At 37.9% G+C, this 15,217-nt stretch overlaps 1 protein-coding gene across 1 annotated transcript; it reads left to right on the top strand.

Annotated features, from left to right (window-relative positions):
- Positions 1–13,615: 13,615 nt before the first annotated feature.
- Positions 13,616–15,217, top strand: LOC131695408 (lipase 1-like). The gene is made up of 3 exons (XM_058983892.1): positions 13,616–13,977; positions 14,046–14,750; positions 14,822–15,217. Exons 1-3 carry the CDS (start codon positions 13,756–13,758, stop codon positions 15,215–15,217), a joined length of 1,323 nt encoding a protein of 440 aa, XP_058839875.1. The 5' UTR covers positions 13,616–13,755.

Genomic DNA, 15,217 nt, shown 5'->3' with positions numbered 1-15,217 from the left:
CAGAACTAATATATACCGTCAAGTAAGACGGTATAGGTTGGTTCAGTCGCATTCTCTCTACCCGAACACCGACGAGAATGTCAGGGAAAAAGTTTCTCCAAGTGTCGTTTATAACAGATTCCATATATACGGGAATCTTGGTTTAGACGTTTTCATATTCGACATCGTGTTTCATGTTGTTCTTCGCTACTAGCTTTCTGCCTCGGCTAAGGAGTTGAACGTATTGTCTCGTATGATGTAGCTGTATGTGTGAAACTTCTGTTAGAACATGATCCATTCTCTACTTGATCAAATGTTCCACCTCGCGCACTGTAGGTCTAAGACGGGTCTGCGAAAGGTCAATCGCGATTGTATTCTCCCGTAATGGGCGAAATTTTTGTGTTTCACTCATTTCACTAGCAGTTGGGGGCAACGGTACTTTGTAGTGTATATATGGTACACGTACATATTTAAGCGACGCGATACAGGGGTATTTTTTTTTTGTTTATGCTATTTGCAAGCGGTGCACTTTTGATTTCTGATCTAGAGATGAGAAAGCAGACTGGTCAAAAAAATATTAATTAGTTTAATTTCGCCCTCACATAGGCTGAAGGGATTGCTAGTATTTCAATCACCTTTAAGCAATATTACATGTATCAGTTTGAGCGTAGGACATCAATTAACAACAATTAATATTAGTTTAATCGTAAATCTCCATGGAATTTGTCACCCTGGTAATATATTCGATGGTTTGGACTCTAGTGAATTAAGTTCGCGTTTTTGACGTTTTCGACCACTGTGTGAAACATTAAAAGCCCAAGGTAACATGCAAGCGATTACTCGGTTATACAAACGAATTTATAGACGCGACCAAACCCGTTAACATATAAATGCTCAAGCCCCACGCGATAATGCAATCGTGTTTAACTAGAACATGCAATTGCGATCATTCACGCAAGCATAAAAACGTGCGATTATACAAACGTGCATTCCCGCGTGATCTTGGACCGATCACGTTCGGAAGCCCTTACCCTCGCTCCAAGCAGCCTAAGTTCATGCCTTCAGTAGGACCAATCTAAAAAACAAATTGAATGACGCTCATATGTACTAGAAAACTAGCTTCAGAACGATATTGCCGGGAACTCTAATGAGTCTCTTCTAGCACCTGAACCCCACACTCAAAATTAAACATTAGATTCGCCGTCCGCGCAAACTTTCAGAAACCCAGGCGAATATGTAAATGTTCACATGGGATGAACACAGTTTCGAGTTCTGCACGAATAATGCCTCGAATAAACTGAATAAATTAAAGAAATTCAATAAAATAAATGAAATTTAAAAATTATTAGAGCACAAAAATAAAAAAAAAGTTATCAAATTCATAAAAAGAGTACCATGATTACTATAAATCAAATTATTTGAATAAATGAATCAAATTAGTTGATTGGTCAGATTAGTGAAATGAAAAAAACTGAAAATGCATGAACTTGAAAAATTCAATAAAATGCATAAAAACAGTAAAACAGTAAGTAAAATAAGTTAAAAGAATGATATGAAAAAAATCAACGAAATGAATGAACTGATCAGAATTACTCCAAAGAATGAAGCGAATAAAATAGAAAAAATAACTCAAATGAATATAATGAATAAAACGAATGCTGAATGAAACAAATAATTATAATGAAATGGTCATATGTTCTCAGCATAGAGCGAATATAGAATTTTTCATAAAATCCCATACCAATACAATGAATATGCCCTGCCCATAATATCATCACAAACGAGGTAATCTTAGTTTTTAATTTGAACATATGTTTTATTCAAAATACAATAGAGAAAGGAAAAATTTCAAAAAACGCACGTGGAATTTCTATTTTCAGAGTTTTTATCTTCAAACTTCCATATTACCCAATTAGGTAGAATATTTTTCTGAGATACCCAAGGATTTCCTTAATGCTAGTATATATAAACACTTAGTATAGAATTGAATTAAATTGAAGTTGATGTAGCTTTTGATTTCTTTTTTTGGTCACATGCCTTCCCATAGTGCAACGTTTCGAAGGGATGTTCCTTTATCTTCAGGGGCAAGCAGGCTTTGATAATTTTCCATAGTTTGAGCGAATCCTATACATTTCTGTTGTAAGAGCTGTAGAAATATAAGCTTTCCAAATGCCATCATCTTCGATTGGGGCACTTAACACTAAATACCGCATCATGTGAAATACCATACTTTCTAGCACACATCTTCAAAAAGATGGCAATTGTGATATTTTTTATATCTTGCATTATTTACCCAAAAATAGCATCAAAATTCCAGCTTCTATTATTAAAAGATACAAGCAGAGTAGGGGGGGGGGGGTCAATAGGTCAATTTGATTTGTGATTATGTTTTTGCACTGATTTTGACAAATAAGTATTCGTTATACATCTGATAACATTTGGACAGCAATGGTTTTATGTTCGGCTAAATATTTTTCAAGCTTAATCCAATAAGGAGAGAGTACTTTTTTCCATGTTGCGATAGGCCACTATATTCAAGGTTAAAGAAAACCATGTACACGCCTAGAACATCAGCGGTTCAACTTTTATTTGAAGAGCATGAATACTGCAGTTTATTTAGAAATTATTAACACAAATAATAAATGGAAACCATTGCCGTCGTTCAGGTAATACAACGAGGAAGTGGCAAATGATGTAAAAATCATGAAACCGCGGAAGGAGATGTTGGAATAACGTGTTTTTAGCAGCTGCGTTTGGTATTGTACTTGTGAATGACTTCTTCGGTGTCCTCGTCGTCGCCAGAGTGTGGAATGGAAGATGTGCATTCTGGCTCACGTGGTAGCTTAGTTTTTTTATTCCTTTTGCTTCTCTTTTTAGATCATGTTTATTCAATTATCCACTTTAACAACACCTTAAATTATTATATTGCTAACTCACGCGAAATATCCGACGCGCTTTCATTGATGACGAGCACTTTCCTTTCACACGAGCACGTTATGTTCCGAACGGAACTTCGAATTGTTTAGAGCTTGATCGAATTCTTGCGCCATCTTGATCAGATGCAATTGCTTTCTTTATGTCCTCTTCACTTCATTTTGGCGTTTTTCGCACGAAAATGCGCACAATTTTACTGTCAAAATAATTCAAATTTACATTATAGTAATGACCTGTAGTGCCCCCATCGTTCCCCCAAGCGTATGTTTTATGTTGATGTGCATATTTAAAAAAAAATAAAAATATCGAAAAACCGAGGCAAAACTCGTGCTTTTTACGTAAGAAAAAACTCATTTGACATTTTTTACATTGATTAAATGTACTATACTGAGGACGAACGACAATGCGTTTTCGCAGAATAACACGCGGAAAAATAATCGATGCCATAACTGATACAGCTGATTCACAGTAACAGTCGAAATGGCAGTCGTCAACGATGTTCTATACCATGTATCTAATTTACGCAAAACGAGCGACCTCTGCGATAACATGGCGAAGATAATGGCATATACCTATTGTACCCCTATACATATTTGATCCCATTCTACTCTACTTATAATATCCAAAAATCATGTTTTGAAATTTTGATAGCTCTTTACCTGCTAATTTACAACAGTTTTGCCTTCAAAATGCTAATATACGGCATGAAGCATCTGAAATGCAAACAATGTGCTGCTTTACTGCATGTTTTGATGCTTGGTGGTTACCTGGGATGCCTCACACACGGACCCAATTCGCCCAGTTAAAAAAGGGAAAAAATGTTCAAAGATTCACCTGTTTCCATACCTTTCTTGTATAAGAATAGTAAAAGGGCTTCGTAAACGGAAGTGTGCTGCTGTCGATCCGAGACGTAGCTATCATCATTCAAACTCCTCCCAAAACAAATACAGCATGATTATGTTGTTTTTCCATTCGCTTGAATATCAACCTACCGATTATCGGCTACTTTCGTGACGCGCTCAGAGAATCATTTGTAGGTGATTCAGAGAGGATCGGAGAGAGTTAGAGAAATAAAGAGTTTCATATGACGACCGGCGTGGACTGCGATGAATATGTTTCTTTGCACGCGCGCGATAATTTCTCTCACTAGCCCATTACTCGCGAGATTCGCAATGTACGTCAGACGGAGCGAATGAAACGCTTTGTAACGGAATATTGCTAGGGTGCTGAATGAGGCTGCTGTTAGTAGGCACAGAGCAGAGATCCAAGTAGGTGGGTTCTGTTCAAAGCACAGTTTGAAATCACTAGGTTCGAAGGCGCGAAATTATCGTGCTACCATGCTGCATTGTCAGCAACTATTCACACTTTTCTTGGGTGGTTAAATTGAGGTCTCTGGCCTACTAAGAGAGAAAAAAATGTGCGACAAACTGCTTGTCGTTGGAATGATTGCGAATTTCAACTTCTAGATCAAAGACATAGCTGCCAAAAACAGCTGAATTTCAAGGAATTTTTGTTTTCGACATTCCACTACACTGGCGATGTCGGTGCTACATTCATTTAAACATGGGTGTAATAAGACTTTTTTTGTAGTACGCCGGTGTAGCATCGTGTAAAAATGAAAAAGCTATTAATTGGTTATAGATTACGTTGTTTCTTTTAGATATTGTAGGTCAAAATCTTACACCAATAAGCATATGTCAAACGCAACGTCAATAAATCTAAGTTCAGTTGGTTAAATTTTCTACTAATGCCACTTGCTATTAACATAATTCTGTCCAAAATATCTCCATACATTAAAGCAAGCTTCACCGCCTACCGTCTCCTCTCTTCTTCCAGTCAAGGTGTTGACTTTGAAACTAGTTTATCACTAAAAAGGTTCGAACAGACGGAGCGTCCGAACTCGATTTTAAAAATCTACCCAACCTTAGATTGGTTTTTGTAGCGAGAGAGAGAGAGAAGTGATGTTGTTCGGGTAGTTTCAAAACTTTGCAAATCGATCTCTACACGGAAAACCGATTCATCACAATTTCAACTAAAAAATTAGTTGAGTTTTTGGTTTCGTCTAGTTAATATTTGGGCGAACTAAATTTTTGTTGAAAACAATAATCCAACGTTGTTGGTTTGAAGCTGTCAGTTTCAGTCTGGACATGAACGTTTCAGCCTAGCACAAAACTTAAAAAGCCTACCTGAGCTAAAGCTTGAAAAGCTTGTCTCAGCTTGTAACGCTTGTTTTAGTTCAAATACAATTGCATATGCCGTTACACTATCTTTTCAGCCAAGACACAAACGATTGGAATTCAACTAATCTCATTGTTGAATTAAACTGCTTCATCGTAAAATACAACATACGATATTTCAAACGTTTTGTTTCACCGACCGACGGATGAAGGTATGGAATTAAATTGTTGAAATACTCCGTATGCCAGTAATCCACACGTAAATATAATATAGAGTTATGTTTCTCATAATGTTATCTTTTTATAAACTGCACTCTTAAATGCGACGAAATAACCAAAGCTATTTAAGGATTGTTGGTAATTGATTGATGATTTCAATTTTAGATGAAAGGAATAATTTTTATTTCTTTTCTATTTAGTCAGCCAGCACTACAAAAAAACTTCATACTTATTCCAGATCTAGTTTGGAATCTCAAAAGATGAAAAATAATTATCGTATTGCATATTACATATTACATTTGTTAATAATTGAAATTTTACTATATAATCGACTAAATCCGAAATAGAATGATTTTGACAATCTTCGACAATACTTTCAACTTTCAGTATACATGTATTGAAAAAATGTCAATCAAAATCATTCCTGTATTGAAATATTTTTAAAGAAAAACTAGGCAAAACCAAAATGAGGTCAGTTGAATTTCTGATTTTTGTGTACTGGTTCAGGTAGTTGCGTCCGGGCTAAAACAAGCTTTCCAAGCTGAGACAAGTACCTACCTGCATAACCGTTATGCCCAGCGTGTATGAATAGACTCTCGCTACCTTGATGTATTCCAGTAAGGTGTGCATCTTGGCTACTTTGCTGTCATTTCGTATGATGTGCGTCTTGAATCAAAATCAATAATAATTTTCAATAACTATTATTTGAGAATCTCGCAAAATTAAGAGAACATTTAGTTACGTTTTTCATTTTTCTGTTAAAATCAACTAATTAGGAAAACAAGAATTTGTTTTGTTATTTTCTTCATCGAATGGTTTTCAGTGATAATACTGCGTTCAGCGACATAGCTTTCTGTTCGAGCCTTACCTCGACACCAGTCAAGGATTAGGTCACGTTAGCTATTAATATTTTATTATCATTGATTAGTGACGTTTTACGTTTTACGCATTTCGCCGCTAGTGTTATCTCGCATTTAGACGAAGTCATTACATCAAAGAGATATGCGACATCCTATCTTGCATATTAATGTAGAGATATATAGGAACTAGTTGACGACTTAGACTAAGGTCAGCAGCGCTTTCGGGAGCATCGCTCAAAATAAACCGCGTCGCTTTCAATATGATTGTTTTTTTCTGATCAACTGTGGGAATGTTTTTCACGTTTCCGATACATCTCCTTCGTTTAAACGGTTGATTTGGAGCAGCCTTACGCCATACATTGTTTTGAAGCAGCATATAAGTACATTTTAGTGCAGACATAAATAAACAGCAGTGCTGCAATTGACCGTTGGACTTCGTAACATAAACTTGGAACTTGACGTAACGGACTTTGTGGTAGATTTATGATCGTTTTTCGCTGCGCTATCAGCGACGTTTGTTGAATTGTAATAGGTGATCTCCTACTGGTAGTTTAAAGCTTGAACAATGTAGAATCGTGTGTTATTAATTTCGATGGCACTTTTCCTCTGCTAAAACGAAAGAAAAATCGAAACATGTATTGAAACTTTGCAACAATATTCGCTTTATAACTATTAGCTATGGAATTTTCGTTTCGAGTTCGTCTCATCAGAATCCGGCACTAACTTAGTGACAGAACTAAGCTAGCGTCGAATAGACGTTAGCTCCAAAAAACGAAAACACTTTGTGTTTCTGTGTAAACCCCTAGTCCTGCGTGATGTCCCACAAGTCCTATCACTAGTGTGGGATTCTGATGAGACGAAGTCGAAACGCAAATTCCATAACGAATAGAAAATACACGGCAACTGTCAGACCTGCGTATGCTCCTGTTCTGACATTCTTTACATCAGTTATAAACCCAGAGAGCGGGAACGCTTCAAACTTCCCAAAGCAGTACCCCGCAGAATTCCTATTCCATTCACAAGACGCGATCCTGATTAAGGCTAACGATTGGCGAACGTTTGATAAATATCTCACCCCCCAACCGTCATCCGGCAAATTACTATAGACGGTAAGCGAGAGTTCATTAAGGTCTCTCTCTCCTCCGTCTCATCTATTACTTCTTGGAAAAAAGAAAGAAATACACACCAGCACCACGTCGCACAGTGGGACCAATCCAAAAAAGGTGGGACAAAACCTATTTGAGACCTTAGATGTCATTTTAGAGCCAACATTTCTTCGTAGGATATGTTCACAATATTATTCTGCAACTTTTTAAATAGAATATTTTGTTGTTGGACTAAAGTAGAGTACCCGAGCAAAACAATTTTTTTCAAAAAATTGTTTTAGAGGGTCGATGTCTTCGACAAAGTTGTAGAATATGATGTTTTGAATTACTTCTTCTAAGATACCACAGACATCAGACCTCAAATTTGAGGCAAAATTGTTGTTTATTGAAAATATGATCAAAAAATCAGTTTTTCAATATTTCCATGCCAAAAACCTTAATTGATTAATTTAATATGTTCTACAAACATGCAGGTAACACTAAAATACAACTTTTTGTTGAAGGAACTAATAACCTAAAATCAATATTTTGGCTTCTAAAACTATTTTTCATATAAATTTACTCTATTTTCATCAAAGATTTCTGTTTTTAGGTGCACTTTTGTGCAGCCAAACTTTAGCTATTCCGATACTCTATTATTCGTAGAATAAAATTAATACTACATAGAAACAGGATATAGTTGGACGCGTTGTTTGGGTGACCATTCATGTACGACGGTTTATAACATAAAATGTGCTTATATTATTTTTAATTTATATACATTATTAGTTATTACCAAAATCTTATATTTTGCACGCACTTACAAGCATGTAGAACATATTGAGTTGATCAATTACGGTTACAAAATGAAAAAATAATATAAATTTTGAATTTAAACTGCCAAAGAACAACGATTTCAGATTAAAAAATAAATCTACCGTATGTATAAGGTATTTTTAACAAAAATGTTCGAAATTGAATATTATACAACTTTACTGAAGTCCTCAACCATCTAAAAAAAGAAATGATTCAATTATGTTGTGAATATTTTTCCACACACTTAGGTTCTATAATATCTAAGGTCTCAAATAGGTATTGTTCTACTTTTATGAATTTGTAGAACTAATCTTATTGGTTAAACTAAAGTAGAAATCCCGAACTAAAAAAATAAAATTTTCTTTAAATGGTTGAGGTCTTCAGCAAAGTTGTCAAATATTGTATTTGGAACAATTTTGTTGAAAATACCATTTATTTATTTTTTGAGCCGAATTCATTGTTCTTTGGCAGTTTAAATTCAAAATTTATATTATTTTTTTCACTTTTTCATATTGTAATCGTAATTGATCAACTCAATATATTCTATATGCTTGCAAGTGCGTACAAAATATAAGATTTTGTTAATAGCTAATAATGTATATAATTTAAAAATAATATAAACACATTTTGTGTTATAAACCGTCGTACATGAATGGTCACCCAAACAACGCGTCCAACTATATCCTGTTTCTATGTTGTATTAATTTTATTCTACGAATAATAGAGTATCGGAATAGCCGAAGTTTGGCTGCACAAAAGTGCATCTAAAAACAGAAATCTTTGATGAAAATAGAGTAAATTTATATGAAATATAGTTTTAGAAGCCAAAATATTGATTTTAGGTTATTAGTTCCTTCAACAAAAAGTTGTACTTTAATATTACCTGCAAGTTTGTAGAACATATTAAATTAATCAATTAAGGTATATAGCATGGAAAAGTCGAAAAAAAGATGGGTGGGTAATGTCAGAGACATAACCGGAGTGAAGTAGAATACACTTTAGACCGGTAAATTCTGCTCTGGAATAAGCAATTTCTATGCGATTTTGTCGACTTTAGCACATTCATAGTTTATTTGGAGTATTTTTGGAATTATCAAGTTGACAATTTGCAACATTCTTTGAAAATATTGTTGAACTTTTATGAATGAAGGCACGCAAACGAGCGTTTGACCGTCGTCCTACTACCAGCATCAGAGAAGTAGCAGATCAGCATTTTTCGCTACATGGCCTGTACCAAACAAACCGCTCGTAAGTCCACCGGAAGAAAGGCTCCCCGCAAGCAGTTGGCAACAACCCCCTGGCAACCCTATACCATCATATGGAGTTTGACAGCGACCGACATATATGGGGCGTTATAGCTATAAAGCCCCAAACAAAGAATTATGTTCGGCACTATGCTCGATATTCAAGCATTTCACACGACGTTTTGCATCTTGTGGGATGATTTAATAATTTAATTTAATCGACATTTTGTAACTAAATACAGCTTCTAATCATTCGGTTCAAAATCAATGTTTTGCCTTTCATGGCAGTGATGCTGGCTGTACAGAGACGTCGTTCTTGACAGGGGGCTGGTTGGCAACGAAGGTCGTGTAAAAGTGCCCCAGTCACGGTTGGCGTTAAGAGCCTCATCGCTACCGAACAGAAACAGTCGCCCTGCGAAAAATTCACAGCTATCAGAAATCGAGCGGGCCTAAATTGTGACCCAAAATAAACCACAAACCAACAAGTTGTTTTCAGAACCAGCCAATTATAAAGTATTATTATTATAAATGAAATTTTCCATTGCCTTACAACCTCCCTCTCCCTTTCCTCCCGGCTTGAATAACTATCAATCTTGATGATGCTGTGCGGCGGGGGCACTAGTTTTTATTATGGTGGAAAATTTAGGTTTGCGCGTTTTTCCCAAAAGTTTTTAGCTGTGTTGTTTTCAAAGAAGTTGTAGTTGAATTCAAAATAAAATAGTTTATTTTTATTGTCAGAGATGCACCTTCCAACGAAAACTAGTCTGGCTCGCTTGGAATCGAATTGTATGGACCAACCACTGCTTTCACAAAAACTGTTATTTTCAGTAATTGAACATTCTACATTTTTGTAAATTGAATCATTACACTAACCTGTCTACAAATCACACAAATAACTTTTTTATTTTGTGCCATTCGACTTGAAAGCGACGATATTGTTCACAAGTGGCTCACTTACCATCCAACGCTCTTGGCAAGCCACTTTCTGATGCTTGTAATAAAATTTCAATTCGATTCTTTGTCGATAAATTGATGGCCCTGAAAAGGGCCTTTTCTTTGGGCAGTGTTCAAAATTTACTTGGTGCCATCGAAGACGGCGTGCTTGGCCAACTCTTCTGACAGCAGCAAACGGACTGCGGTTTGAATTTTGCGGGAGATGCTGCAAACAAACTGCTGCATGCTGATGCTGCAAACGAACTGATCGTGAACAGCAGCATGCTGAGTTTTTATACCTGACTACAGCACAATGTAAGCTCGTCCTTTTTTGTGTTGTCCTCAATATGTGTTCTTCGTAGCTCCACCCCTTTGTTGGTCGACCACATATTTTTGATAAAGAACAAAATTGAAATTGTGTTTCCAATACGGAGGTTATCGAACACTCAGGGTAAAAAGAGTAATGTAATACGGCACTTTGGTAAAATGTTTGAGAATTGAAACCGTTTTTGAATGCGCCTAGTAAACACGAAACTGTAAACAAACACACAAATGATAACTTTTTATTTTGTGTCATTCTACGTGAAATCTACTATATTGTTCACAAGTAGCTCACTTGCCATCGAACGCTCTTGGCAAGCTACTTTCGGATGCTTGTAATAACAAAATGTCAATTCGATTCTTTGTTGATAAATGGCCCGTACCAAACATACCGCTCGTAAGTCCACCGGAGGAAAGCCTCCCCGCAAGCAGTAAGCAACGAAGGCCGTGAAAAAGTGCCCCAGTCACGGTTGGCGTTAGGAAGCCTCATCACTACTGAACAGAAACTGTCGCCCTGCGAGAAATTCACAGCTATCAGCAATCGAGCAGGCCTAAATTGTGACCCAATATAAACCACAAACCAACAAGTTCTTTTCAGGACCAGCCAATTATATTCCAGTAAGATATAAATGAAATTTTCGTTTTCCATTGCCTTACAACCTCTTTCCTCCCGGCTTGAATTACTATCAATCTTGATGATGCAGTGCGGCTGGGCACAGGCAGTTTCCATTATAGTGGAAAATTTAGGTTTGCGCGTTTTTCCCAAAAGTTTTTTAGCTGTGCTGTTTTCAAGGAAGTTGTAGTTGAATTCAAAATAAAATAGTTTACTTCTATTGTCAGAGGTGGACCTTCCAACGAAAACTAGTCTGGCTCGCTTGGAATCGAATTGTACGGACCAACCACTGCTTTCACAAAATCCGTTATTTCAGTAATTGTACATTCTACAGAATTAGTCACAACTATTTCCAATCAGCGCAAAAATCGAAGGTTTTCATTCAATACAACAGCAGATTTTCACGTTTGAAAAAACAGGCAGCATTCTGGCCGAAAATTTTGAAACGGAGCACCTATATCGAAACGTTAGAAAACGTTCGATTTTTGTAAATTGAATCATTACACTAAAATGTCTATAAATCACAAATAACTTTTGATTTTGTGCCATTCTCGTGAAAGCGACGGTATTGTTCACAAGTGGCTCACTTACCATCCAACGCTCTTGACAAGCTGATGCTTGTAATAACAAAACTTCAATTTCATTCTTTGTCGATAAATTGATGGCCCTGAAAAGGGCCTTTTCTTTGGGCAGTGTTCGAAATTTACTTGGTGCTGGTGTATATGGTAACAGTTTTGGTGCCATCGAAGACGGCGTACTTGGCCAACTCTTCTGACAGCAGCAAACGGACGGCGGTTTGAATTTTGCGGGAGATGCTGCAAACGAACTGCTGCATGCTGATGCTGGAAACGAACTGAGCGTGAGCAACAGCATGCTGAGTTTTTATACCTGACTACAGCACAATGTAAGCTCGTCCTTTTTTGTGTTGTCCTCAATATGTGTTCTTCGAAGCTCCACCCCTTCGTTGGTCGACCACATATTTTTGATAAAGAACAAAATTGAAATTGTGTTTCCACTACGGAGATTATCGAACACTCAGGGTAAAGAGAGTAATGTAATACGGCACCTTGGTAAAATGTTTGAGAATTGGAACCTTTTTTGAATGCGCCTAGTAAAAATGTTTTCCACTTCACTCCAGTTTGTTTCTGACCATATTTGCAATTTACGTACTGAAATAAATCATAATTTAGAGTTTAACCCAAATTGCTCTCCAGGGAGAAACAGTCCATGAAACAGAAAATGCAAACTTATTCTTTGAAATGGTTTTGGTGGCCCTGAAAAGGGCCTTTTTTATAATGATACAAGTGAGTTCTACCTTTTCAACTTCCAAATCCATACAAAGTGCGTCCCTGCCGCTTCAGAGTATAGACGACATTCATTGCGGTTTTGCGCTTGGCGTGTTCAGTGTAGGTCACGGCATCTCGGATGACATTTTTCTGCACACCATCAGCATTCGTAGATTAAATTGGAGATGCATTTTACACCACCACGACAAGCCAGACGCCGAATTTGGTGATTCCCTGGATTTTATCACGAAGAACCTTGCGATGACGCTTGGTACGGGAACGCAAACATGATACCGCTCATTGTACCGTCCGGACGAGCATGTTGCTCGTGTGGTAAGCGAGCACCCACTGATACAAAACAAGCTCGTGTGACCTGTATATATAACATTCCCGTATGTAATGAAACGCTTACATGCTCCTTTTTGACGGCTCTGCGTGGGATATGCTGGCAAATTGCGCATTTTCCTCGCTGTTTCCGAAGGATTTTCTGAAAATCCTTGTTTTGGTTTATTTATAGTAGTCGCAGTAATTCCGAAATTTAATACGAAACACGTGCACAAATTTCCGATCAGATAGTGCAAAAATATTGCGATTTCGTCCAGTAGAACGGAAGATACTCGCATTTCAAACCTGGGAAAATTTCTCAACTGAAATTTTTGAAATGGGACCCCATATTGAAACGTTAGAAGTATTCTACTTCAAAACTGATTTTTTGGTCATATTTCCAAAAAACAACAATTTTGCCTCAAATATGAGGTCTGATGTCTGTGGTATCTTAGAAGAAGTTATTCAAAACATAATATTCTACAACTTTGTCGAAGACATCGACCCTCTAAAACAATTTTTTGAAAAAAAATTTTTTGCTCGGGTACTCTACTTTAGTCCAACAACAAAATATTCTATTTAAAAAGTTGCACAATAATATTGTGATCATATCCTACGAAGAAATGCTGGCTCTAAAATGACATCTAAGGCCTCAAATAGGTTTTGTCCCACCTTTTTTGGATTGGTCCCACTGTGCGTCGTGCCCGGTGGGGATTGACTGCGCTTCGCTGTTTGGCACTGCCGATACGCGGGCTTAATTCAAACCACAAAAATCGAGCTGGCTATAATGACCGCTAATAGATGTGAACAGTCGGTGAAATAAAGCGCTTGCTTACGGTTCATAGTCTAGGCCTGGGTAGTGTTTTTGTTGTTGTTGTTGTTGTTGTTCCAAGATCCAATATGTTTTGTAACTAACACCAATTAGTGCCCGATGAAATTGCCATAAGAAAAACAATCGTGCCAAATGCGGTTTAGTGAACCATGTGATCACCTTCGTAGCAATAGTTCAGAATTCATCTCGAAATGTTTGCGACTATCGTGTGATCATTTGTTCCAACCATTATCTACCATGTTCCCTGCCGTTTCCATACTGCTGCTGTTCCTAGCTTTTCCGCTTGTTCTAGGCGGTTCAAGCAACAGCTCGACTCCGTTTCTGTTCAGCGAAGAGGATGCCCTGTTGACGGTGGTGAGTTAACGATACAAACGCTAGTGACTCAACCGCTCGTACTGATGTTAGAAACCATTCTTAATTAGCCTCAGCTGATCACCAAGTATGGCTACGAAGTGGAAGAACACCTGGTCCGAACGGAGGACGGGTATCTGCTGACGATGTTCAGGATTCCGGCCCGAAGGAGAAGACGAAGAAAGCATCCGGTTTTCATGATGCACTCACTGTTTAGTAGTAGTTCCGAATGGGTGTTGATCGGTCGGAAGCATGGTCTAGCCTATCTGCTAGCGAACCGTGGTTATGATGTGTGGATGGGAAATGCTCGCGGTACACGCTACTCGCGAAGTCATGAACGATATAGTATCAGTTCGTCAGAGTTCTGGGACTTTAGCTTCCACGAAATTGGGTTCTATGATATCCCGGCACTTGTCGATTATGTCCTAGAACGTACGGGAACTCGCCGGCTTCACTATGTTGGCTTTTCGCAGGGTGCCATGGCATGTTTTATAGCGCTAAGTGATCGCCATGGGTTAAACGAGAAGATAATCGAAATGCAGGCCCTATCCCCGGCTGTCTACATGCACCGTAGTTTAAGTGTTTTCGTGAAATTCGTAGTTTCGGCAGTACAGAAGCTATCAGATATATTATACTCTGCCAGTCGGTCCGAGTTTCTGCCGAACCGTGAGAAGCAGTATTTTTTCTACCAACGGCTGTGTCCTTCGCCGGAGCAAACCATCTGTCGGACGGTGATCTACGATATGGTCGGAAAGAATCCGGAAAAGCTTGGTGTAGTGAGTTAAACGAATCAGCAATTACAAGATTGTGTACTAGTGTTAGTTTTTTTTTTTTGTTTCTTCGACAGAAAACACTGAGGATCTTCTCCGGACACTATCCGGCGGGTGCTTCTATGAAGCAGGCACTGCACTACGCGCAGATCATTCGGGACGGTATTTTCCGGCAGTTTGATTACCGTGATCCGGGTACTAACTTTCAACGGTACGGAAGTCCGCATGTTCCCCGGTACAACCTGTCTCGAGCGACGCTTCCGGTTAGGACCTATTTCGGGTACAACGATCACGTGGTCAACTATCTGAATGTACTGCAGCTGGAGCAGGAATTGCCGAATGTCGTGGGAAGCTATCCGGTGTCGGATAAGCTGTTCACCCATTTTGATTTCGTTATAGGTAGCGAAGTGAAAGAGGTGCTCTATGACGAAGTTGTGAGGAACGTGGAAAAGGCGGAGAGGGGGGTCTTTTGA

The sequence above is a fragment of the Topomyia yanbarensis genome, unplaced genomic scaffold (genome assembly GCF_030247195.1).
Source record: "Topomyia yanbarensis strain Yona2022 unplaced genomic scaffold, ASM3024719v1 HiC_scaffold_4, whole genome shotgun sequence".
Classification (NCBI taxonomy): Eukaryota; Metazoa; Arthropoda; class Insecta; order Diptera; family Culicidae; genus Topomyia; species Topomyia yanbarensis.
This window is presented reverse-complemented; position numbering and strand designations above follow the sequence as displayed.